The following is a 27012-nucleotide window of genomic DNA, read 5'->3' as shown; positions in this document are numbered from 1 at the left end:
CCACCACCCCCACCGGACCGCCCCCCGGACCCGACCTCTGCTTCCCCCGCTCCCGACCTTCCCCCCTCTCCCCGACCGATCTCCGCTCCTGACCGATCTCCTCCTCCCCCCCCGACCGATCTCCCCCCTCCCCCCCCCGACCGATCTCCTCCCCCCCCGACCGATCTCCTCCCCCCCCCGACCGATCTCCTCCCCCCCCTGACCGATCTCCTCCCCCCCCCAACCGATCTCCTCCCCCCCCACAACCGATCTCCTGCCCCCCCCAACCGATCTCCACCCCCCCACCCCCGACCGACCCCCCCTGCCCTCCGCCCCGACCGGCGCTCCCGACCCCCCCCGGACCCGGACATGCTTAATTTGAAGAGCCTCCTCGAACAGTCACAAACCAGCATTAAAGGTCGCTGAAACTCGATTTATGATCAATGTAACTTGCGCTTAAAATTCCTTGATCTTTTACGCTGGTTTGGTCGATTTCAGGCGAACTAGCAGAAACTCTAGGCCAAAATGTTCATTTAGATTTTCTGATGGTAAACCAGCTGTAAACAAACAAGCATTATTTCAGGAGCTGTGGTTTACCAGAGTGCATTACAGTGAGAGACTGGTGCAGCTTGAGGTGGAGTTGTATTACAGTTAAATTCCTGAAAAACTAACCAGCCATGAACTGTTCTGCTTGCGTCAGAAATCATAAGACAAAATGCAGATCAAAAATAAGCAATTTTTAAGTCTTTCGGTGGCAACCCATTTAAATCATCTGTTCAGTAACGCCGATAAACAGAATATGTAACTAAGTATATTTTATGCAGAGGTACTTAAAACTGCTAATGTATCCTATCTGTTGGCATGAGATGGACTATATTACTGTGCTGATTATTAAAAACTATGTCATTCTGAAGAAATATAAGCTTCAGAAATTGGACATGATGGGAGTGAACAGAAAGCTTTTTATGTATTCGATTTTTTTTCCCTGGTTGAAATCTGAGATACTGGCTCCGTAGCAGCACTCTCACCTCTGAGTCAGAAGGTTGTGGGTTCAAGCACCTGTTCTCCTGCCTCTGCCTCTGCCCGTGCCATTTTGTAGTTAGGACATGCACAAGATTGGTCCAAAATTACTAACCTGCTTATCTTATTTGAAGTAATTTCACCACAACTAGCTACCATAACCAAATATCTCAAGCTTGAACATCTTGAAACAGCAGAATTCGGTTCAGCAGTTGGGACAGGGGCCTAGTTTTTTGTGGTGGATGAAATGGTAATGTGTAGTGCAATTGTACAATTGAAAATTAGCCTATTGTGTGTGCTGCAGCAAATTATCCCTTTGGAACTACCTGTACTTACTATTGTGATGCTCGAATTACAACAGGACAGTTGAGGGTACGACTATAACATACGAACAATGACAGACATGAAAAGACTCTTTGGCCCATCAAGCCTATCCCACACAATTGTGATACCTTGTGTATCACAATACTTAAACTCTCCACCCCATCTGAAACCATGCGATCTCCTGGGAGAGGCTAAAAAACAGATAAAAACCCAGGCCAATTAGGCGAGAGAGAAAAATCTGAGAAATCCCTCTCCAACCCCTTTCGGTGATCGAAACTAGTCCAGGAGATCACTCTAGCCCTGAATTCCCTGCAGTAGCTACTTTTTTGTAAGTGGTGATCTCCGCATCTGCCAGAAACAGGTCCAGCTCTTGCTTGAAGAAATTAAGCGAATCGACGTCCACCGCACGAGGCGGCAGCCTGTTCCAGAGGTCCGCTATTCTCTGGGAATAGAACCACCTCCTGACATCTGACCTCAATGTGGCCTTACACAACTTAAAATTGTGACCCGTAACCTAGTTAATTGGAACAAACTGTCAACTCGAACACAATCTATTCCCTTCATCATGTTACAAACCTTGATCACATCATCTCCCAAGCCTACACTTCTCTGAAGTGAGTCCCAACTCTTTTAACCTATCTTGATAACTAAGATGCTTCAAGCTGGGAATGAGTCTAGTGGCCTTTCTCTGCACCCTTTACAAAGCCTCAATATCACCCGCCATGTGAGGATACCAAAACTGGACACAGTATTCTAACTGAGGGCTGACCAAAGGTCTTGTACAAGGACAAAATAGTAGTCAATTGGCCTATCAATGCACCCTAACACCTGATTCGTTCTAGCTACTGTTTCACGGCATTGATTATGAACCTTTAGAGCTCTGTGAACCAGAATGCCTAAGTAAGATTAGAAATTCATTATAAGGCAAATACTGTGTGCGAACTTTCATGCAGTATTCATTCACAATGCATTAGAGATTGCACCATCGCTCGGATATCTTGGCTTAGATCAGCTATGGAATTACATGGAGACAATTCATTAAAAAAATTGCACATAAAAGTCTTAGCTGAATGAAGTTGCATAATTAGATGCACGGTCATTAATACATCCCCAGCTTCTGTGTGTTGATGACCATGAGTAAAACACAGAAGCGCACCAGAGGTTTGCCTCTCTTACCAGCACTGCGGCAATATGCACTTGGGTGATAAGACTGAATAGAGTTCTGAGTTTCTTCAGGATGTACAAAGCCCCTGTATTAAAATTAATAAGCATGTTGTTCCATTTCCTTCCTCAATGTATGTAAAAAAAATTATTTTATAGGCAGAAAGAGAGCTTGGAATGGAGAACAGCAGTGGACGTCCACACATCACACCTACAATGTCGATGCTTTATTGCATTCTAACATAGTTACTTCCTTCTCCACCCCATAATATGTGTATCCTGGGGGCACTTACAGCAACACTTTAACAATTTGCCATGGCATTGCAGCAGACTCCTTCTCCATTATTTATTCTTATTTTTATCCCATTTTAAGATTAGTCTATGATCTTAGTACAATGTTTGGATTTTAATCTCAGGCACATAAATGTATACACTTTGCAAAAATAAAATCACAAAACTTTGACAACCAGGCTTAGTTATCAATTGTGTTCATTTGCAAAGAGGTTGTCAAATGAGAGTGCTTTATTTTACATGCATTTGAAAATTTTTTTAAATCCCCGATACAAGTTCTTTTGTCTCAAGTTCCTTTTGCGTAACCAAAGGATATAAACCAGACACACTACTTCTGAATGGTGATTTAACTAAACATAAACTGTGCATGTTTGGCAGCGTTACTCATGATCACTGAGTGACCTTGGCCCATTATTTCATGTTTTATTTTGCAGTAAATCATCCATCCATCCCCATCCCACAGAGTGTGCATACAAACATTTATTAAATCAGGAGCAATGAGATACAGCTTCCACTGGATCTAGTTTCACAGCCACACACTGGGTTGTTTCTATGCCCTCTCCTGCTGCCTTTCAATAATAATACATTGGAACGTTAGCCAGGAATTGATATAAGTAAGAAGCTCAGCTACACAGTACTTAATTAATTTAAAAAAATAAATTCGATGCAAATTTTCTTCTCTCTCCTGAAGCTGTTGACTTCTGGTTGGGGTCTGATTCTATGGATGTGGTTCACTTTAAAGGACCTCACCCCAGTACCTCCTCTTCTTCTAAAATCATAAAGCTGAGTGTGGTCACTCGACTCTAGAAGCACTGCAACCAAGCCCGTTCCTGGCTGCACATTATCCTGCATGTATGCTCCTCCAGCAGGTACAGTGATTCAAGGAAACAACCTTCAGCAATTGCTCCCTTCCTCACCCACAGGGACTGACATCAATTGTAGCACCAGACGCCCCCCCCCCGCCCCCCCTCAAGCTCCCCCCACCCCCCATCCAATCCCAGTTGGGATAAGTTAGTTCAGCACACATCAGGAATCAAACCTAGTATCTTCCACATTTGTGCAGCTCAACTACTCACCGGATAAACTTCTCCAGTCATTCATAGAATCATAGAAATTTACAGCACGGAAGGAGGCCATTTCGGCCCATCGTGTCCGCGCCGGCCGACAAAGAGCTATCCAGCCGAATCCCACTTTCCAGCTCTTGGTCCGTAGCCCTTTAGGTTACGGCACTTTAAGTGCACATCCAAGTACTTTTTAAATGTGTAAGGGTTTCTGCCTCTACCACCCTTTCAGGCAGTGAGTTCTAGACCCCCACCACCCTCTGGGTGAATAAATTTTCCCTCATATCTCCTCTAAACCTTCCCTCAATTACTTTAAATCTATGCCCCTGGTTGTTGACCCGTCTACTAAGGGAAACAGGTCCTTCCGATCCACTCGATCCAGGTCCCTCATAATTTTATACACCTCAATCAGGTCTCCCCTCAGCCTCCTCTGTTCCAAAGAAAACAGACCCAGCATCTTCAATCTTTCCTCATAGCCAAATTTCTCCAGTCCAGGCAACATTCTTGTAAATCTCCTCTGCACTCTTTTCAGTGCAATCACACCTTTCCTGTAATGTGGTGACCAGGACTGCACGCAGTACTCCAGCTGTGGCCTAACCAGTGTTTTAGCTCTTGTATTCCATGCCTCGACTAATAAATGCAAGTATTCCATATACCTTCTTAATCACCTTATCCACCTGGCCATCTACCTTCTACCATCTATCTGTGAACTTGCACTCCAAAGTCCCTTTGTTCCTCTACACTTTTCAGTGCTGTACCATTTAATGTGTATTCCCTTCCTTGTTAGACCTCCCCAAATGCATTACTTCACATTTATCCAGATTGAATTCCATTTGGCACTGTACTGCCCACCTGACCAGTACATTGATATCTCCATAGAAACATAGAAAGTAGGTGCAGGAGTAGGCCATTCAGCCCTTTGAGCCTGCACCACCATTCAATATGATCATGGCTTTCTTCTTCATTATCAATCTCACAGCCTATTTTAGTGTCATCTCCAAACTTCTTAACCATACTCCCAACATTCAAGTCCAGGTCATTGATATATATCACAAAAAGCAAGGGACCCAGCACTGAGCCCTGCGGAACCTCACTGGATACAGCCTTTCAGTCACAAAAACACCCATCAACCATTATCCTTTGCTTCCTGCCTCTGAGCCAATTTTGGATCCAACGTGCCACTTTTTCCCAGATCCCATGGGTTATTACTTTCGTGACCAGTCTGCCACGTGGGACCTTATCAAAAGCTTTACTAAAGTCCATATACATTACATCATACGCACTGCCCTCATCGACCCTTTGGTTACCTCCTCTAAAAATCCAATCAAGTTAGTCAGCCGCAACCTTCCCTTAAGGAATCCATGCTGACTATCCTTGATCAATCCAAGTCTTTCTAAATGAATATTTATCCTGTCCCTTAGGATTTTTCCCAATAATTTTCCCACCACCGAAGTTAGGCTCCCATTGAGGGAGCTTCGTTATTTTTTCTTCATTAATTTTATTTTCAAGTTCAGAAAAGTCAGTGTGAGAAAATAAAGATTTTTCTAATTTAGCACCAAATGATAGCAGAACAGTTACAGCAAAACTAGGCATAGCTGTTCCCAAACTGCCCCCATAAAGTATATTTTCCTCAATCTGAAAATATCTCAATATTGCACTGATGATCTTTCCATTCCTATGCCAATCAGCCTTGCACCTGGTGTGATATGGAACATATTAATGTATAATATGGTTAGTTTGACACTACAGTCTATTGGGTATTTTGATCGAGATGTGTCAAACTTTTCCTTCAGGTTCCTTGGAACAACTGTAGAGAGGAAGCCAACATGAAGGGAGTCTGATTTGATCTCAGACCCAGGTCCGAGATTGAAAGACCAGCACTCTAAACCCAAGGTTGTCCAAGCTTTTGTCGCTGTCAGCCATATCAGTGCAAATCATGAAACCTTGGAGCTAAATATAAAGTAAAAGCCCACGTTTCCATTAAAGTACATATATCTCAATGTATACATATGACCAGGTCTTTGTGTTCTGAGTTAGGATATATCCACCAATGAGATAATAGTTCTAAAAATAGCCAAATGCAAACCACCAGGCTCACCAAATTTGAATAGGATCAACCTGCATAAAGTTAAAGGGCCACAAATTGGAAGCAACTGCTCTAACCTACTGCTTTACCAAAGTTCACAAAAGGTGTCCTACGTGAACCTGAGGTGATCCAAAACTCGGCTACCCGTGTCCTAACTCACACCAAATCCCACTCACCCATCATCATCATCATAGGCAGTCCCTCAGAATCGAGGAAGACTTGCTTCTACTCTTAGCATGAGTTCTTAGGTGGCTGTACAGTCCAATTCGAGAACCACAGTCTCCGTCACAGGTGGGACAGACAGTGGTTGAAGGGAAGAGTAGGCGGGGAACCTGGTTTGCCGCACATTCCTTCCGCTGCCTGCGCTTGATTTCTGCATGCTCTCGGCTCGAGGAGCACAATGCCCTCCCGGATGCACTTCCTCCACTTAGGGCGGTCTTTGGCTAGGGACTCCCAGATGTCAGTGGGGATGTCGCACTTTATCAAGGAGGCTTTGAGGGTGTCCTTGTAACGTTTCCTCTGCCCACCTTTGGCTCGTTTGCTGTGGACGAATTCCGAGTAGAGCGCTTGCTTTGGGAGTCTCGTATTTGGTATGCGAACTATGTGGTCTGCCCAGCAGAGCTGATCAAGTGTGGTCCGTGCTTCAATGCTGGGGATGTTGGCCTGGACGAGAACGCTAATGTTGGTGCATCTGTCCTCCCAGGGGATTTGAAGGATCTTGCGAAGACATTGTTGGTGGTATTTCTCCAGCAACTTGAGGTGTCTACTGTACATGGTCAGAAAGTAGGGCGGGTATTACTACGGCCCTGTAGACCATGAGCTTGGTGATAGTTTTGAGGGTCTGGTCTTCAAACACTCTTTTCCTCAGGCGGCAGAAGGCTGCACTGGCGCACTGGAGGCGGTGTTGGATCTCGTCGTCAATGTCTGCTCTTGTTGATAGGAGGCTCCCGAGATAAGGGAAGTGGTCCATGTTGTCCAGGGCCGCGTCGTGGATCTTGATCTCTGGGGGACAGTGCTGCGCGGCGAGGACAGGCTGGTGGAGGACCTTTGTCTTACTGATGTTTAGCATAAGGCCCATGCTTTCATACGCCTTGGTAAATAACCCCTGTGCTCGCTGACCTACATTGGCTTCTCGTTAAGCAACACCTCAATTTCAAAATTCTCATCCTTATTTACAAATCCCTTCATGGCCTCGCCCCTCACTATCTCTGTAATCTCCTCCAGCCCCACAAGATGGCTGCACTCCTCTAATTCTGCCCTCTTGAGCATCCCTGATTATAATCACTCAACCATTGGTGGCCATACCTTCTATTGCCTAGGCCCCAAGCTCTGGAACTCCCTGCCTAAATCTCCGCCTCTCTTTCTTCCTTCAAGATGCTCCTTAAAACCTACCTCTTTAGCCAAGCTTTTGGTTACCTGCCCTAATTTCTACTTGTGCGGCTCGGTGTCAAATGTTTTTTTAAAATCTCGAATACTCCTTGGGACGTTTCATTATGTTAAAGACGCTATATAAATAGAAGTTGTTGTTGTTGCCCTATCAAGTGCAATAAACCATTTATAAATAAATTTGATGGGGTGGGGGAGCGGGAGGGGGTGTAGATGATCAACCTACAAAATATAATGAAGATCTAAAGTTTTACAACATAAATGCTATTTATTATGTCTACTTACAGGTTTCTAGCCTTGTAGGTTTCTGCAAACTGCTCAACACTTCTGAGGGAGGATAGATCCAGGGTCATAACTTCTACCTTGGCTTTATGCTGAAATAAAACACAAAATGAACAATGTAACAAATCAGACTCATCGATGGCCAGAGTTCATCCAAATATTAAAAATCACAGAGTGTGTTATGGGTTGGCCTCAATCACCAATTAATGGCGAAATGGATTTTTCAACAACAACAAAAAAATTCTTGCAAATCAGAGTACAGGTATAAGCAAAATGACACAATGAAAAGAAAACACTTGTCTATACAGATTATGAAATAGAACGTAGACTGCTCGGAGGTGCTCAGGTGACAAGCTTGATGAGGCAGTTTGGCAGTTGTAAATTATAAGTTTTGTGCTCTTGCTGACTCCATTTATCAAGCACTATTGTGCTCGGCAATGTGTTCGTTTCGCACCACTCCGATCTTACAGTAAGACTACCAGTTGAGTTATTTGGGTATAAGGCAATTTGCTGAAGTGGTTCCAGCAATCTGAATCGTGAGCTGCTGTGTAAATACACATTTGGAGCACAGCCCAGCAGGAGGAAGAAGTGCACTTAAGAAAGTTAACACAAAACAAAACAACTGCTCTTAAAAGCTTTTCTGAACTACAACATGTAATGCATTCTTCCTTAAATGGATCATTATATTACAGATATTCATAAAAAGATGGCATTGAGTAGGTGCGAATGGTGTTAAAATCCACAGAAAACGCAGTTTTATTCAACCTTAGAGCATCCTATCTTTATTCGTAAATACCCGGCATTTTCTGTTCAACCATAAAGCTATTTTTTAAATAAAGCTCTTTTTTTAAAAAAAAAGTTATTTTCATAGGTGAAAACTGATTTACATTCTTGCTAAAAGCTTTGTAATGGTTTTTATCATCTATCATAAATCTTAAATCCATTATCAATGATGCTGTGGAAATACAGATTACAGAAAGGATAAAATCGCAGTAGCTGAAGTCTGAAGAGGATACTGCACATCCAAAAGCAGAAGGCTGTTAATTGGGGCACTCCCAGCTTGATTTCGAGTCACAGCTAAATTGTCTGGAAAAGGGAAAGGAAAATGACCGAGATGGGGAGGGAAGGGAAGACAATTCACTGAATAAATTCCAAAATAAATACATGAGGACAATATTTTCCAGCATAATTTGTTTTGTAAATGATTTCCTCCACGGAAAGAATTTTATTTTATACCACACATTTTGTCTGTAAATATATTTTTCGATTTGTCAAATATCAAAACTACATGACTTGTGATGGGCAAAATCCATCATTCATAAAGCAGCATTCATCAGCCTAAGCAAGGAGAGCAATATTGTATGCAATATTTATTTAAATTAAATTATTTTGAGGCCAAGAAACTCCTGGTGGATAACAAAAGTTTTTTATTCCGGTCACTTTTTTTTTTACAAAGAGTGCCAGCTCAAAATAGGGCAATTCATAGTATAAAGTTCTTATGTTTTTGAAACACAATTAAGTTAAAAGCCTAAAAGCTAGGAAAACATTTGGAATATTTGACTTGGGCAGCTACAGTATTAATGATAATGTGATTGACTGGGCCACCACTTTAGTTGTTTCATTAGAAAAACATTCTGATTTCCCATCAAAGGAAGTTTTTTATTTAGGGTGATGCAGTGGCAAAGTGGGAAACTCCTAAATCAAAAATAATTTCCTTTCGAACATTAACTCTCTGACATATACATCACGATTCTCTCCCAATAAATTATTTTTTGTCAAAGTTGCAATTTTGCCACATTAATCTGCAGTCCAGACCTTTACACAGTCAGCACAGCAACAGTAACTTCTACCTTGAGATCAGCTTAAAACGGCGCAATAAAACTGGGGGAAAAAATGAAGAATTCTATTTTTTAGCTTGGGAGTGGTCCCATTTAACTCAAGTCACAGGGGGAAAAAATTGCATTTATATAGCGCCTTTAACGTTGTAACAACGTTCCAATTCGACATGAGGGCGTTCTTCCAACTGATCAGAGGGACCGCAAAAACCTTAGAAAAGCAGCATAAATGCTACTCGTCGTTTTTCCAGGGTTTCCGCAGCTGTTCCGTCAAAGTTAAGGCGGACAGGCCGCGAAATCCCACGTGGAAATTCACTTCCAAGTTTTAAAAAACGGTTGCAACTAGAATCAGTTTCCCAGCCTAACTCAACGCAAATGTTGTAAGAATTTGTTGGCTTGAGTGGATGATGTGTTTAATTATGTGCATGACTGACAGTTACTTTTGGTTTTAGCTACTACTATTTGGAAAGTACTCATGAGCCAAAACAGTTCAAATCTGGGACTCGGTTAAAACTTTCAGGAGTTTGGTTAGGCTAATTTAGTCCCTGCAGTTAGAAAGACTGCAAGGAACAAACTTAAGGATTGCCTTTATGTAAATAAACTAGTTAATAGCTAATAACAGTTTGCGAAGGGCAAATTCTGCCTCACCAATTTCCGTTACATTTTCGAGGAAATGACATTTCAAGTACATGTTGAAAAGCCTTACGATGAAGTGTACCTGGACACCCAGAAAGCTTTTAATGAAGTCTTCAATGAGAAGATGGTTAAACAAGCTTATGGCAGCAGGTTTCCTAAGCAAAGCTTGGACGTGGTTAAGTACGAGTTAGGGGAGTGATATCGGCTCGGTAATATACCGCAAGGAGCACACCAGGGCTTGGTGCTGAGGTCCTATTGTCTCCACTTTAGATCAATAGTCTGGATTGAAAAACACAAGTTGGCCAAATTCACAGAGGATATAAAATTAGGACAGAACAACAACATTTGCAAGTAGACGAGATGATCTCAGCTGAAATTCAATACAGGAAGTTGCACATAAGAAGAAATAATAAAGCTCATATACTTACTCGAAAAAGAAGAGAAAAGAATAACGCTGAGCACGATTTCAAGTTAACCCACAACTGCAGAGCAAGGAAACGTAGGTAAAAACTCGTAAAAGGGCAGATTTCAGGAAATACTTCTTCATACAAAGAATGATTAATACCCAGGATGGTCTTCTAGCTAGGGTTATAGGAGCACACACTCCAGAATCTTTCAAAAGACAGTTTGATGCTGTAATGTTGGTCATAGCTTTATAGGGAAAGATGAGCTACAAGGGCTGAATGGACTCCAAGGCCGGAATTTTGCGGAGGTCATAAGAAATAGGAGCAGGAGTGGGCCATTTGGTCCTTCGAGCCTGCTCCGCCATACAATAAGATCATGGTTGATCTGATCATGGACTCAGCTCCATCTCCCTGCCCGCTCTCCATAACCCTTTTCTCCCTTATTGCTCAAAAATCTGTCTATCCCCGCCTTAAACATATTCAATGACCCAGCCTCCACAGTTCTCTGAGGCAGAGAATTCCATAGATTTACAAACCTCTGAGAAGAAATAATTTCTCCTCATCTCAGTTTTAAATGGGCGGCCCCTTATTCTAAAACTATGTCTTCTAGTTTTAGTTTCCCCTATGAGTGGAAATATCCTCTCTGCATCCACCTTGTCGAGCCACCTCATTATCTTATCAGTTTCAATAAGATCACCTCTCATTCTTTTAAACTCCAATGAGTATAGGCCCAACCTACTCAACCTATCTTCATAAGTTAACCCACTCATCTGCGGAATCAACCTAGTGAACCTTCTCTGAACAACCTGCAATGCAAGTATATCCTTCCTTAAATACGGAGACCAAAACTGTACACTGTACTCCAGGTGTGGCCTCACACAACCCTATACAGTTGTAGCAGGACTTCTCTGCTTTTATACTCTATCCCCCTTGCAATAAAGGCCAACATTCCATTTGCCTTCCTGATTACTTGCTGTACCTGCATATTAACTTTTTGTGTTTCATGCACAAGGACCCCCAGGTCCCTCTGTACTGCAACACTTTGCAATTTTTATTCATTTATATTATAATTTGCTTTCCTATTATGTCTGGCGAAGTGGATAACCTCACATTTTCCCACATTATACTCCATCTGCCAAATTTTTGCCCACTCACTTAGCCTATCTATATCCCTTTGCAGATTTTTTGTGTCCTCCTCACAATTTGCTTTCCCACCCATCTTTGGATCATCAGCAAACTTGGCTACATTACACTCAGACCCTTCATCCAAGTCATTAATATAGATTGTAAATAGCACCGATCCCTGCGGCACCCCACTAGTCACTGTTTCCCAACTGGAAAATGACCCATTTATCCCGACTCTTTGTTTTCTGTTAGTTAGCCAATCCTCTATCTTTGCTAATATATTACCTCCAACCCCGTGAGCTTTTATCTTGTGTAGTAATCTCTTATATGGCACCTTATCGAATGCCTTCTGGAAATCCAAATACACCACATCCACTGGTTCCCCCTTATCCACCCTGTTCGTTACATCCTCAAAGAATTCCAGCAAATTTGTCAAACATGACTTCCCCTTCATAAATCCATGCTGACTCTGCCTGACTAAATTATGCTTTTCCAAATGTCCTGCTACTCCTTCTTTAATAATGGACTCCAACATTTTCCCAACCACAAATGTTAGGCTAACTGGCCTAGTTTCCTGCTTTTTGTCTGCCTCCTTTTTTAAATAGGGGCGTTACATTTGCAGTTTTCCAATCTGCTGGGAGCCCCCCAGAAATCCCCCACTAGTCTTGACCACATTGTATGCCATTGTTTTCAATTTGTTACCATCCCTTATTTCTTTAGTTAGCCATGGATGGTTATCTCTTCCCTTAGTCTTTCCTTCTCATTGGGATATATTTTTGTTGCAAGTTATGAAATAGCTCCTTAAATGTCTGCCGCTGCTCATCGACCATCCCATACTTTAATCTATTTTCCCAGTCCACTTTAGCCCTTTGTAGTCTCCTTTATTTAAGCTTTGGACCCTGGTTTGAGAACCAACTTTCTCACCTCCAACTGAATTTGAAATTCAACCATGTTATGGTCACTCATTCCTACAGGATCCTTTACTATAAGATCATTTATTAATCCTGCCTCATTACACAGTACTAGATCTAAGATAGCCTGCTCCCTGGTTGGTTCCGCAACGTACTGTTCAAGGAAACTATCCCGGATACACTCTATGAACTCTTCCTGAAGGCTACCCTGGCCAATTTGCTTTGTCCAATCAATATGAAGGTTAACATCGCCCATGATTATTGCCGTTCCTTTATTACAAGCCTCCATTATTCCTTGATTTATACTCCGTCCAACAGTGTAGCTACTGTTAGGGCGGGATGGCTGGCGGCTCGGGTGGGATAGTGTATTTTTTTGACAGCAGTTCGGGAACTCGCTGCCATGCGCCTTACCCAATGCCAGGTATGTCAGTGCTGAGCAGACCCAACCGGCAGTGGCGGGGGACCTAATTAAAATTATTAGTATCTAGTTGCCAGATGCTGAACAGCCTTTTTTTCACTTAACCTTTTGACTTTAACTTCATGACCACGGGATCCCGGCTATGTGCAGACCACGGCTATCAAGCTGAGGCGTGAGTTCAGTGGCCATTGCTCTAGCTGATTGCTTGACAGCTTGAAATGTGTAGTAAAAGCTCCCACCTGACTGATATTCACTTTCGTCAGGCAGAAGATTTTTCTCACTCCATTTCCAGCACAAAGTCGGCAGGCTTTCTACTTTCCACTCTCTCCTCATTGGAAGAACTCGCTTCTGTCATCTCGAATTCACCTGCCATCTATTCCATCAACATGGGTCCTCAGAATCCCACCATGATCAGCCCCAATACCAGCAGCAGCAAGCACAACAGCAGGACCAACACCACCAATCTTCTCTGCAATCAATTGATGCTGCACAGGACACAAGGCATCAGCATCCGATCACATTGTTGCCCATGAGGCCAGGGATGGCCTCACCATGGTCAGATTTACTTCACTTGACCCTGTACATCCTGGTTGCACATGATGCACCAGGTTGGCAACACCCCACACCAACACCATAAAGCATCCTTACAATGCCCAAGCTATTCCTTTCACACTCATCACCATGGCATAAGTCTTACCATATAGTGCAACTCACTAAGTCACTTCCAAAGATGTACACAAATATGTCCAAGAAATCGAAATGTTGAAAATAAAGGTTTCAATGTTTGACACGACATTAACAGAAACTTTACATGAACATTGCATAAAACACCCAAGTGCCTACCCTTGTGTGTTGTGAGTTGGTATGATTGCACAATGATGAGGGTGAGCTTGAGGGGTGGCTTGTGAGATGGGGGTGTGATAATATAGATAGAGAGGGATAGGTGGAGGTCCAAGATAAGTTGGTGTGAGTAAGCATGTGCAGGAGTAGGGTAGGGAAGGCAGAGTGATGGGGATGTGATGAGAGGCAGGATGAGGTTGAGTGTGGCTTTGTACGAACGTTGCATAATCCACTGAGATCACTGAAACTTTTGCGGCACTGCACCCAGGTCCCCTGACCATATCCCTGCTTGTGCCCTCCTCTGCAATGTGCAATCAGGCTGTGTTGATCTTCTTGGGAGATCTCTTCCGACCATGGGAAGGGAAGAAGACCTCCCTGCGTAATGTAATTCCCTTTATAAGCACAAGGAGGGAGTCATGGGAGAGCCTGGGTGCCACCCTGTGCCTTTCTGCAATCATTGTCAGCATTTGCAGTACCTTAATGCTGTAGAACACTGACAGCACAAATGTCAAGATAAATGTGGCCAAAGCCCTTTTATGTAAACCAACTGATGACGCGTCATCAAATGATGTCAACAGACCTGCTTGCTCTAACTCTGGCGGGTAATGCGTTGGACGGATTTAACAAGCCCTATCAAGGGAAATTCATTTCACAGAGTGGGATGGAGCCAGCAGCAGGGATGTGACCCGCCAATGACATCGCCCGCCCCAGACCCGCCAAGGTAAGTAAAATCGCGGTCCAAGTGTAATTTTGACTCATTTGGTAGCATGCTCCCAAATGAGTCAAAATGTGGGTCAGACGTTGTGAGTTCAAATTGCACTCGAGGAGTCAGAACAGTGAGTGCCACAATGTCAGTGCTGTTGTCATTCGGACGAGATATAAATCGAGGCCCTGTGCTCCTGCTCCACCAGTCCGGGTGGACATAAAGGGGGAGAAATTCGGGAGCGCCTTACTGGGGGCGCTAACTTTTAAAAGTTGAAAAAATTAGAGGCAGGCGCTAATGTTTTCAACTTTAAAAAAAATTCAGCATTTGCACTCCAGGAAGGAAGTGGAGCGCTAAATCAAGTGTTCCACTTCCTTCCTGGAGCACAAGAGGCAGCTGGCGGGGCGATAGATGCGCAGCACTGCACACTGGGCCGTGCAGCGCTGCTGCGTTGGAAGGCTTCTTCACTGCTTAAAGGGAAGACCCATCGCTGCAGGCTATGCAAAAGAAGACTTACCTTCTCCCCGATGGCAGCTGCAATCCGGCCCCATCAGCCCGATGCACTGCAGCAGAGTGCCGGGCTGATCGATCGCAGGGGAAAAGCACCGGGAAAAATTCAAAGAAGATTTTTTTTTACTTACCTCAGCCACCTTGCCTTTTTAAGTATCGCCCCCGAAACGCCTCCTGCAGCTGCCGATGTTTTTGCCTGGCGATGCTGCAAGGGGTGGGGCCGAATTTTGGGTGCTGGAGGCTATCGGGGCAATGTGCATGTCGATGACGTCATGATCTCCGGGCGAAGACGATCGGGCGCAAAGCCATATCGCCGCTGCAAACCTTCCGCCGAATATAGCGGAAGTCGATCTTCTCACCGCGCCCAGTTGGTAAGTGCTTGGTGCCCCATTATTCCCCCCTGGAGGTGATAACGGGAGGCGCTAAGGAGACCTATTTCTAGACCAAAAGATTTAATCGCCAACAATCCTCCCTCAACCAACATCAGCAAAAACATTTGATTTGTGTGGGATCTTGCTGTGTGTCAATTTCCTGCTACATTTGCCAAACTAACAACAGTGACTGCACTTTAAGAGTAATACTTTGGGATATCCTGAAAATCAGATGAGTTAATTGTTCTGAAGCTCCATAAACCTAATCGATTTTTTAAACACTTATTTACTTAATTATAGGTTTAATATCATGTAAAATCCATGTATGTTTAAAATATTCAATAGCAGGTTTAGTGTTGGAGAATTAAAAGGCCCATATCACACTATGATCACTCCATGAACTACCAGGTAAGAGCATTCCTCCAAATCTAATGCCAAATTATCAATTGCAAAATGGAACATACAGTGACTGAAAGCAAAGACTAGAAGGATATTTTGTTTGCACTACAAACCCAAATTGTTCCTTCTTACTATTACAAATCCTATAGTTTCTCAACTCCAAAGTGCTTTGGTCACATTTTATTGTACATTTAACAGAAGTGCATGCTTCAATGGAAGAAGCTTGTGGTCTCATGGAGTAGAACTGCCAGCGGTTAACAAACACACTTTAACAGAGCTAATCGAACATACCAGAACAAAGCTGTATACTCGCTCTTGTTTACTGTGTCCAATCCCAGCATATGTAACTTCAACTATACAGTCTTCACTTTTTTCGTATGGTAGTAGCAAAGCCAATCAAATGTCAATATCTAAGGTGGATATCCAGGCCAAAGCTTCCAGTGTAACAGTGTGGATATCTTGTAGCTTGCTTGCAAATTTCCTCTGAGCGCAATGCTCAATGATGTGCTCCAGGATCTGATTAGGAGCTCCACAGTTTGCTGATGATACAAAGCTAGGTGGGACAGTAAGCTGTGAGGAGAACACAAACTGTCTGCAAAGGTGTATAAATAAACTTAATGGGCTCAAAATTGGCCCCTGCAGATTTTTGCCGCACTCACCGGAGTTGTGCCGCTTTTGTACGATGAAAAGAGCGCCGAAAAAATGTCCTCTGATTCTGGCCGCTGTGTTGCCTCTCCCGGGACTTGGCGCAGTGTGGCCAGTGGATTGGGGGCAGAGCTACTGTCCCGGCACTGAAAACAGCGTCGGACGTCTGCACATGCGCGTTAGAGTAGCTCCTCGCCCCCAGCGCGTCCTGCAGCTTGTGTGGGAGGGAACAGATGCTCGCCTCCCCAATCCCTGGCTGAGTGGTCTCCCGCACTGGCCAGGCCTGCTGTGGAACGCATTGTAAATGTGAAGAATTGTAAGTAAGTGCTGTTCAGAGGGCACTGTCATTTATTTAGAATTTTGTACATCAATAATACAATACCAGGAATCGGTGAGTGCAGATGAACAGAGTCTTGTGTTTTGAGATGAAGGTAGGACTTACTTCTATTTTTTATTTCTTCTTGAATGTTTTTATGTCTTCTTGAATGCTTACGACTTGTTGTGCTTTGTTTAGTGCTTTGCAAGGTCCTCTCCGCTTCCCTTCCCGCCCCTATATCTCTGGCCGAATGGTCTCCGATGCACCTACTTGCGCTGATTTCTTAATTCTCCGCAAGGGTTTTCACAAGCGGCCACATATGCTGGCCTAAGTTAGTTTGGAGTAACTATTAGCTGTGCAAAGTGGCCTAAGTGGCCAAAACGGGCTTAGGTGACTGGTAACGCCCCCTTTTGAAAAAAAAACTAAACTAAAATAATCCTAACTAACTCACTTACACTGGCGCAAATTGAATGTGCAAAATGGGGATTTTTAAGATACCCTAGAAAAATCAAGTTGCTCCAAAAAAAAAACGGAGCAACTCCTGGCCAATTTTGAGCCCAATGAGTGGCAGTAAGGTAGCAGATGGAGTGCAATGGAGCAAAATGTGAGGTTATTCACTTTGGTAGGAAGAATAGAAAAACAGAATATTTTTTAAATGGTGAGAAACTTTTAAATGTTGGTGTTCAGAGAGATTTGGGTGTCCTTGTGCAAGAAACTAGTTTGTAGGTACAGCAAGCAATAAGGAAGACAAATGGCATGTTGTCGGTTATACTCATAATAAATGGTCAGACCGAGTAGTGTGTGTAAGAGCAAGTGTGACCTTAGCTCCTTTATTGTAGTTCCAGAGTGCAGGTACCTCGTGGGTGGCCTGCTTATATACTGTACTCCCAAGGGATGCTGGGATCCCTTGGCACTCCAAAAGGTAGGCCCTCTGGTGGACAGGTGTAATGCAGGTTACAAGGTTACAAGGGGTTAAATACATAACATCACTCCCACGTGAAGTCAACAATACTCTTATTTACAAGGTGAGACGATCTGGGGTTTTGCGCTCCCTTGTCGATCGTCTCGGTACAAATGTTGGTGTGGCTGGGTTGATCAGTTTTTCATTGGGCTGTTGGGCAGCCGGCCTTGCCGGGCTGTTGGGGATGGTGAGTTTGGTTTCATGGTCAACTGTGATGTCAGTTGCCACTTGTGTGTGTGTTGGAAGGTCAAAGTTGGTGGTGTCCTCTTCAGGTCGTGCATAGCTGTTGGTGAGCCGCAGTTTAATTTGGTTCAAGTGTTTTCTGTACATTTGTTCATTGGTCAGTTTGACCTCAAACAACCTACTCCCCTCTTTGGCTGTGACCGTGCCAGCGAGCCATTTTGGACCATGTCCATAATTGAGCACAAACACAGGATCATTGATCTCAATATCGCGTGACAAGTTTGCGCGGTCATGGTACACACTCTGTTGATGCCGCTTGTCTTCCACGTGATCATGTAGATCAGGGTGGACCAGAGAGAGCCTTGTTTTAAGCGCCCTTTTCATGAGCAGCTCGGCTGGGGGAATCCCTGTGAGTGAGTGGGGTCTGGTGCGGTAGCTGAGCAGTATTCGGGACAACCAGATCTTCAGGGAACCTTCTGACACACGTTTCTGGTCTGGACTGCCTGGCCGTTGGATGCGGGCTTGAATGGCGCAGATGTAACGTGTTTGATCCCGTTGCGGGTCATAAACTCTTTGAATTCGGCACTTGTGAAGCACGGCCCATTGTCGCTGACTAGGACATCGGGCAAGCCATGTGTGGCAAACATAGCTCTTACACTTTCGATGGTGGCCGTGGACGTGCTTCCAGATATTATTGCACATTCAATCCACTTTGAGTAAGCATCCACGACAACCAAAAACATTTTGCCTAGGAATGGGCCTGCATAGTCTACATGGATCCTCGACCACGGTTTGGATGGCCAGAACCATAAACTTAGCGGTGCCTCTCTGGATGCATTGCTCAACTGAGAGCAAGCATTGCACTGGCGTACACAAGATTCTAAATCTGAGTCGATGCCTGGCCACCACATGTGGGATCTGGCTATGGCTTTCATCATCACAATGCCTGGGTGGATGCTGTGTAGTTCCCCAATAAATGTGTCTCTGCCTTTCTTGGGCAAGACCACATGTTTTCCCCACAAGAGACAGTCCGTCTTCAGGGACAGCTCATCTTTGCATCTGTGGAATGTCTTAATCGCTTCCTGCATCTCCACTGGGACACTGGACCAGTCCCATGGAGGACACAGTTTTTTTACCAGGGACAGTAAAGGATCCTGGCTAGTCCAGGTCCTGATCTGCCGGGCAGTATAAGGGGATTTCTCATTCTCAAATGCCTCCATGACCATTAGCAAGTCTGCTGGCTGTGCCATTTCCACCATTGTGGTGGGCAATGGTAGCCGACTGAGAGCATCTGCGCCGTTCTCTGTGCCCAGTCTGTGGCTAATTACATAGCTGTATGCCGATAGCGTGAGCGCCCATCTTTGGATGCGGGCAGAGACATTGGTATTGATCCCTTTGCTCTCCGAGAATAGCAATATGAGCAGTTTGTGGTCTGTTTCAAGCTCTAACATTAGGCCAAACAAGTATTGGTACATTTTTTTTAACCCCGTAAACGCACGCCAGAGCCTCTTTTTCAACCATGCTGTAAGCCCTTTCAACCTTGGGCAAACTCCTGGATGCATATGCAACTGGTTGCAATATTCCCGATTCATTAGCCTGTTGTAACACACACCCGACCCCGTATGACGACGCATCGCAAGCTAACACTAATCGCTTACATGGGTTATACAGGACAAGCAGTTTGTTAGAACACAATAAATTTCTGGCTTTCTTAAAGGCAGCCTCTTGTGAATTCCCCCATACCCAGTCGTCTCCCTTGCGTAGTAGTGCATGCAGGGGGTTCAAGCAGGGTGCTTAACCCAGGTAGGCAATTACCGAAGTAATTGAGGAGTCCTCACATTTATCCACATTATACTGCATCTGCCATGCATTTGCCCACTCACCTGTCCAAGTCACCCTGCAGCCTCCTCGCGTCCCCCTCACAGCTCACACAACCACCCAGCTTAGTGTCATCTGCAAACTTGGAGATATTACACTCAATTCCTTCATCCAAATCATTGATGTACATTGTAAAGAGCTGGGGTCCCAGCACTGAGTCCTGCGGCACTCCACTAGTCACTGCCTGCCATTTTTAAAAGGACCCGTTTATCCCGACTCTCTGCTTCCTGTCTGCCAACCAATTCGCTATCCACATCAGTGTATTACCCCCAATACCATGTGCTTTGATTTTGCACACCAATCACTTGTGTGGGACCTTGTCAAAAGCCTTTTGAAAGTCCAAATACACATCCACTGGTTCTCCCTTGTGCACTCTACTAGTTACATCCTCAAAAAATTCCAGAAGATTTGTCAAGCATAATTTTCCCTTCATAAATCCATGCTGACTTGGACCGATCCTGTCACTGCTTTCCAAATGCGCTGCTATTTCATCCTTAATAATTGATTCCAACATTTTCCCCACTACTGATGTCAGGCTAACCGGGCTATAATTACCCGCTTTCTCTCTCCCTCCTTTTTTAAAAAGTGGTGTTATATTAGCTATCCTCCAGTTCATAGGAACTGATCCAGAGTCGATAGACTGTTGGAAAATGATTACCAATGCATCCACTATTTCTAGGGCCACTTCCTTAAGTACTCTGGGATGCAGACTATCAGGCCCCGGGGATTTATCGGCCTTCAATCCCATCAATTTCCCGAACACAATAAGGACGCAAATAGGACGTCTGACTCGGGTAGCGGGTACTGGTCCTGCAGCGAAAAACGGTTAATTGTTACTTTATAGTCACCGCAAATTCTAACTGCACCATCCTCCTTGAGTACCGGAACAATCGGACTGACCCAGTCGTTGAATTCCACCGGCGCGATGATGCCTTCACGTTGCAGCCTGTCTAACTCGATTTCCACTTTTTCACACATCATGTACGGTACCACCCGAGCCTTGTGGTGGATGGTCGCGTACCGGGAACCAAATAGATCTGCATTTTCACCCCCAAAAAACTTCCAATGCCTGGCTCGAATAACGATGGGAACTTGCTTAGAATCTGGGTGCTTGCAGTGTCGTCGACTGATGAAAGCGCTCGGACATCGTCCTAGTTCCAGCGGATTTTCCCCAGCAAGCTTCTGCCAAATAACGAGGGGCCATCTCCTGGCACAATCCACAGCAGGAGTTCATGCACTGCTCCGTCATAGGAGACTTTGACTTCAGCACTGCCAATTACCGGGATTACTTCCTTTGTATAAGTCCTTAGCTTCGTATGAATGGGGCTGAGCTTGGGCCTGTGTGCCTTCTTCCCCCACAGCCTGTTGAAGGCCATTTTACTCATTATGGATTGGCTTGCCCCTGTGTCCAGCTGCATAGACACTGGAATACCGTTCAGTTCAACTTTCAACATTATTGGTGGGCATTTCGTCGTGAACGTGTATCCCCATACACTTCTACCTCCTCAGTACGAGTTTCCAATCCCATCTGATCCACTGTGGACCGATCTTCCTCTGCAACGTGGTGGTTTGCAGGGTTTGCAGCTCACCTGCACACTCGCTGGAGGTGTTCCATTGTTCTGCAGCCATTGAACGCATAGTGCTTAAAGCGGCATTGACGGGGCCAATGATCACCCCCACAGCGCCAACTGCCTTGCATTAATAGATGATGGCGGATTCTGGGTCAACTGAGGTCGGGCCACAGCAGCCGTCGTGTACATTCTGCCCTGTACATTTTTGCTCGAAACCGACGTTACTTTATGTACAGCACTGGTTGAAACTTCTTTGTTCGATAAAATCTGCTTGGTGTTGTCGCTGGTGGACATAAATTCCTGGGCTATCGTTATGGCTTTACTCAGATTCGGAATTTCTACAGTCAACAATTTGCAAAGGATTGTCTCATGTCCAATGTCCAGTGCAAAAAAGTCTCTGAGCATTTGTTCTCGGAATCCCTCAAACTCACAATGTCCTGTGAGGCGCCTTAGTTCGGCGACGTACTGGCCCTCCGATCGTTGACACGTGTAGAACCGGTATCTCGTCATCAAAACACTTTCCTTAGGATTTAGGTGCTCCCGGACCAGCGTACACAGTTCTTCGTAGGATTTCTCTGTTGGTTTAGCCGGGGCCAGGAGATTCTTCATGAGGCCATAGGTAGTGGCCCCACAGACAGTTAGGAAGATCGCCCTTCATTTGGTCGCGTTTTCGTCCCCTTCCAGCTCGTTGGCTACGAAGCATTGGTCGAGTCTCTCCATGAAGGCCTCCCAATCGCCCCCCTTCGAGAACTTCTCCAGGATGCCGACTGTTCTTTGCATTTTTGCGCGGTTCGTTACCTCGTCGCCAATTGTTATACTCATAATAAATGGTCAGACCGAGTACTGTGTATAATGAACAAGTGTGACCTTAGTTCCTTTATTGTAGTTCCAGAGTGCAGGTACCTCGTGGGTGGCCTGCTTATGTACTGTACTCCCAAGGGATGCTGGGATCCCTTGGGACTCCAACAGGTAGGCCCTCTGGTGGACAGGTGGGATGCAGGTTACAAGGTTACAAGGGGTTAAATACAAAACATTGTCCTTTATTGCAAGGGGGTTGTAGTATGAGTAAGGAAGTCTTGCTACAATTGTACAGAGCCTTGGTGAGACCACACCTGGAGTACTGAACACAGTTTTAATCTCCTTATCTAAGGAAGGATAGACTTGCCTTGGAGGCAGTGCATTCAAGGTTCACTTGGTTAATCCCTGGGAAGAGAGGGTTGTCCTATGAGTAGAAATTGAGTAGATTGGACCTATAATCTCTGGAGTTTAGAAGATTGAGTTGATCTCAATATAGCATAAGATTCTAAGGGGAATTGACTGGGTAGATGCTGAGAGATTGCTTCCTCTGGCTGGAGTGTCTAGAACTAGGGGGCAATGGTCTCAGGATAAGAGGTCAGCCATTTAAGACAGAGATGAGGAGGAATTTTTTCACTCAGAGGGTTGTGAATCTTTGGAATTCTCTGCCCCAGAGGCCTATGGATGCGGTGTCTCTGAATATATTCAAGGCTAAGATAGATAGATTTTCGGAGTCGAGGGGAATCGGGTGGGAAAGTGGAGTTGGGGTCGATGATCAGCCATGATCTTTTTGAAAGGTGGAGTAGGCTCGAATGGCCATAGTGCCTACTCCTGCTCCTATTTCTTATGTTCTTATGATGGGGATGCTTTAATCTTCCATCTATGGAGAAGGTGGCAGCATCTACCATGAAAAAGTTCTGAGGCGGTTGATGGTTGTCCACAGTTTGTGAGGAAGGTTTGATCCTTCAGGTTGTATTGTGGGATGCTCCATAAGGAATCTATTCCGTATGTCACAGTTCTTCTAAATATTTCTCCATCAGTCATCAAGGGTGAGGGGAGATCGCTGAAGGGCTTCGGCAACGGTCCAGAATGGCCTTCTAGATTTGAGACGGGTTGGTGGTAGGTTGTTCAAGTTGGCCTGGATCGGCATGTCTGGTGTAGCAGTTGTATTCTCTGGAGACTGCATATTCGCGGCGTAGTTGTGGTGGTACGATGTTTGCAAGTACGGGCAGCCAAGGTGTTGATGTCGATAAAAGCATATTGGTGATAATTCTCATAGTCGAATTCAGATGGCCATCAACAGATTTGACGTGCGGAATTGATAGTCATGCTGGACAGTAATCTTTACAATTGTACTCTAGGTAAAGACGAAATGCGATACCATTCAGAAAATAACCACATGCAGTTGGGAATAATGCATGAAACCACCCAACTAGACAAAGGGTCTACTCCTCCCATAGCTACAAGATGTTACATGACTTTATTAATAACCTTTAAGATTTATAGAAACATAGAAAATAGGTGCAGGAGTAGGCCATTCGGCCCTTCGAGCCTGCACCGCCATTCAATAAGATCATGGCTGATCATTCCCTCAGTACCCCTTTCCTGCTTTCTCTCCAAACCCCTTGATCCCCTGTGGGGCAAGAACTAATCCCCCAATGAGGTGTGCAAGAAATATTGAGCTAACCCACTGAAAGAATATAAAGTTAGTTGTTAAACACTACTATTCACCCAAACATATACACTCCCCACCGCTTATAGCTTATAGATGGTGTTGATGAGATTAGCCAATTGGATCGTTGGACGGTGTACCATCTTTTACTGTGACTAAGACCTTCCTCGCTAACGAAGGACTGAGAGCAATCAACAGAGTGCACAAACTCGTTCTCACACCACTGTTTGTTCAATCTTCTTCCCCTTCACGGAAGGTGAAATTCTCTGCAATGAGAACCACCTTGATTTGACTACGTCCCTCTTTAACTAATCACTCTATTCATCTCCAGCATCTGGGGAAATCACCACCTCCTACCATCTGATGAATGAATTCTACCACCCTGATGCCCACCCAATCTAACTTAATTAAACCCGCTAAGTCCAAGGGGAAAAAAAAGATACAGAATTATCCATTGAGGGATTTAAATATAAATACAGTACGATAACGGGATGGGAAAAGCTTATTGAATTGCCCAAAATAGCTGGCCCGCTTAATGTGTTAAATATGTTGCCTTCGTAATTGACTTCAGTGAATGGTTAGCACCATTTGCCTGATATAGGCAGCTGCTCATGATAAGTGTGGATGGTGTAAGGGATGCGGACTTTGCATGTGTCCTTTACACTTCGCAAAAGTAGATAGAATACCAGTGTGCGGGAATTAGTTTGACACTTGAAGTTCAGCACACGGATAAGTGAACAAAACAAACCACTGGCTGGAATTCACACAACAATGCTTGCCAACTTAAACCTTATGCAGCATATTTTACATTTTGTGTTTTCATCTGCCTGAGTATATTGTGACTTAAAGAAAATCTCATCAGTTAGCCATCCTGCCAGAAACTTAATCTTCCGATAAAGCTAGAAGTCATGGCCTAGTCTTGCTGCCTGGCAATGCAGTCATGTGCTATAACTGCACACAACATTAATCCTCCGCACACTAACAGATGCTGGCAGGATTTTAGGTCGAAATGTATTTATAAAATGACAAATTATGTTTTGTGTTGTATGTAGACAGCAATAGAGCCCACAAATAAGCTGATAAATGTCAACTACACTTTACCACAAACAGTTTATTTTTATTACGGTATAACCATAAATGTTCTTCAAGCTGGACTGAAGATTTATTTAGTGCAGGAAGAAGACAAGATTACATTTGACATAAAGCAATATGTGCCATATCACTGGTGTTCTGGGCAGCATGCCCTCCTGGGAACCAGTGATGCAGTGCTAGACTAACAAAGCTGCTGTCTGCTGCAATCCAGGCCAAGCTACATTTTCCGAGATACCAAAAACACACAGTAAATTAATACAGATCTGATTAACTCCAAAAGGCAGCAGTTTGTTTCTCTAAATTATGTAAAACTTACTATAAACTATAGCAATGATTATCCAAATACAGAGGGTGAACTTGGCGAGACCAATACCAAATGACCTGTCATTTATCACAAGGCAATCTTCGCTCATGTGTGAAAATTACTACACTATCTGACAGTCCAAGACCAGAGCACAGTAAACAGTATTTAGCCCAGTTATCAATTTCATTTGTTACTACTGCCACAATAATTGTTTGTTGTCATATTAATGCATTATTCATGCTTGTAATCCCACTTTACATTTTTAAACTGAAAGAAATGGGAAACAATTCATTGTTTGTACCAAAAGATATTTCACATCTCTGTTGAATTCATTCCAATTAAATAATCCGCGGTCATGTAATGATTCTTTAACCCTTTCACCATCCAATATGCTGGTTAGGCAGACAGTCTTACCACTAAACCACGCTCACGTTTGTTGCAAAGTTTTCTGTGAGCATTGCATATGGCATTCAAATGATAAAGATTACCATCTGGCACAATTGCGCCCTTAATTATATCTAAAACAAAAGCAAAATACTGCAGGGATGCTGGAAACCTGAAATAAAAACAGAAAATGCCGGAAACGCTCAGCAGGTCGGGCAGCATCTGTGGAGAGAGAAACAGAGTCAACGCTTCAGGTCGATGACCCTTCGTCATTGATCTGAAACGTTAACTGCATTGCTCTCTCTCCACAGATGGTGAGCGTTTCCTATTTTATATCCACTTGTTGCAAAATAGATAAAAAGTGAAGATAACAGTGTCAACAAAAATGACGAATAAGCCAGTTTAGAGTTTCTGTCTCTCTCCACAGATGCTGCCTGACCTGCTGAGATGTCCAGCATTTTCTGTTTTTATTTCAGATTCCAGCATCCGCAGTTTTTTTACTTTTGTATTCGTTTAGTGTATAGTTTGTTCAAACATAAATATAAATAAAAAGGTGGTCGTCAGCATCTATAGCGACATTTTTTTTACAAATGCCCAGTTCAATTCAGCATGGTGTCAAAATTAATTTATTTCCTCCCCTGCCCCTTGCACTTCCTTAAAAATCTCTTACATTTCAAACTTTTGGCAGTTTTGATGAAGGGTCATCGACCTGAAACGTTGGGCCGAAAATTGTGGTCTCGCCGCGTGTACACAACACATGGACCCAGCGAGGCCTTGTAAAAACCGGTTTTCAGGTGATTTCTTTTGATAGATCGAACTCAGGAAGGACATCCGCCTGAGAGAGATTGGGCTATTTGCCCAACTCTTGCCCAGTGAATGCCCTTCAAACCTTTACGACTGGTAAAAGCAGGTGCATAGCTTACTTTTACCAGCGTAACACTTTTAAAACATATAAAAATCAAGTTTAAACACTCACTTTTGTATTAAAAACCCTGTTCATTAAGGTAAGTTTATTTCTAACCATATTAAAACACGTTAAAAAAATTCCAAAAAATATATATTTTTTCTAAAACATTTAATTTCAATTAATTTTACATGTGAGGTGTTTTTAGGGGGTTTTCTCATTGATAGTAATGGGAACCCGTACAAACAGAGCTCCGAAATTCACCGTCCCCTTGGGGGGAGTTGAGCGGTGCTCACTTCCACCGGAAACAGCGGGGCGAAGCTGCTGTAAAGGCAAGTTTCCAGCATTGAGCTCAGCAGCGTGCGGACCGCTGGAAAGCGGCCAGGACTGAGATTTACAACTACAAAAAGGTAGAACTTCTTCAGGCAGTGCCCCCGCAAGGTATTCAAGTTGGTGCTCAAACACAACACCGCTGGAGTTTTGCCGCGGTCGGGGCCTTTTGGTAGGGAAATCGTTTTATTAATTTTAGTGTTTTTATTTCAGATTCCATCATCCGCAGTATTTA

At 44.0% G+C, this 27012-nt stretch overlaps 1 protein-coding gene across 3 annotated transcripts in view; it reads right to left on the bottom strand.

Annotated features, from left to right (window-relative positions):
* wwox (WW domain containing oxidoreductase) overlaps positions 1–27012 on the bottom strand; it is a 1164136-nt gene that overhangs the window by 799390 nt on the left and 337734 nt on the right. For all 3 annotated transcript variants that reach the window (XM_070898280.1, XM_070898281.1, XM_070898282.1), the window contains exon 6: positions 7594–7682. In XM_070898280.1, coding sequence (XP_070754381.1) covers positions 7594–7682 — 89 coding nt within the window. The remainder of the gene's footprint in view (positions 1–7593; positions 7683–27012) is intronic.

This window comes from Pristiophorus japonicus, chromosome 13, assembly GCF_044704955.1.
Source record: "Pristiophorus japonicus isolate sPriJap1 chromosome 13, sPriJap1.hap1, whole genome shotgun sequence".
Classification (NCBI taxonomy): domain Eukaryota; kingdom Metazoa; phylum Chordata; class Chondrichthyes; family Pristiophoridae; genus Pristiophorus; species Pristiophorus japonicus.
This window is presented reverse-complemented; position numbering and strand designations above follow the sequence as displayed.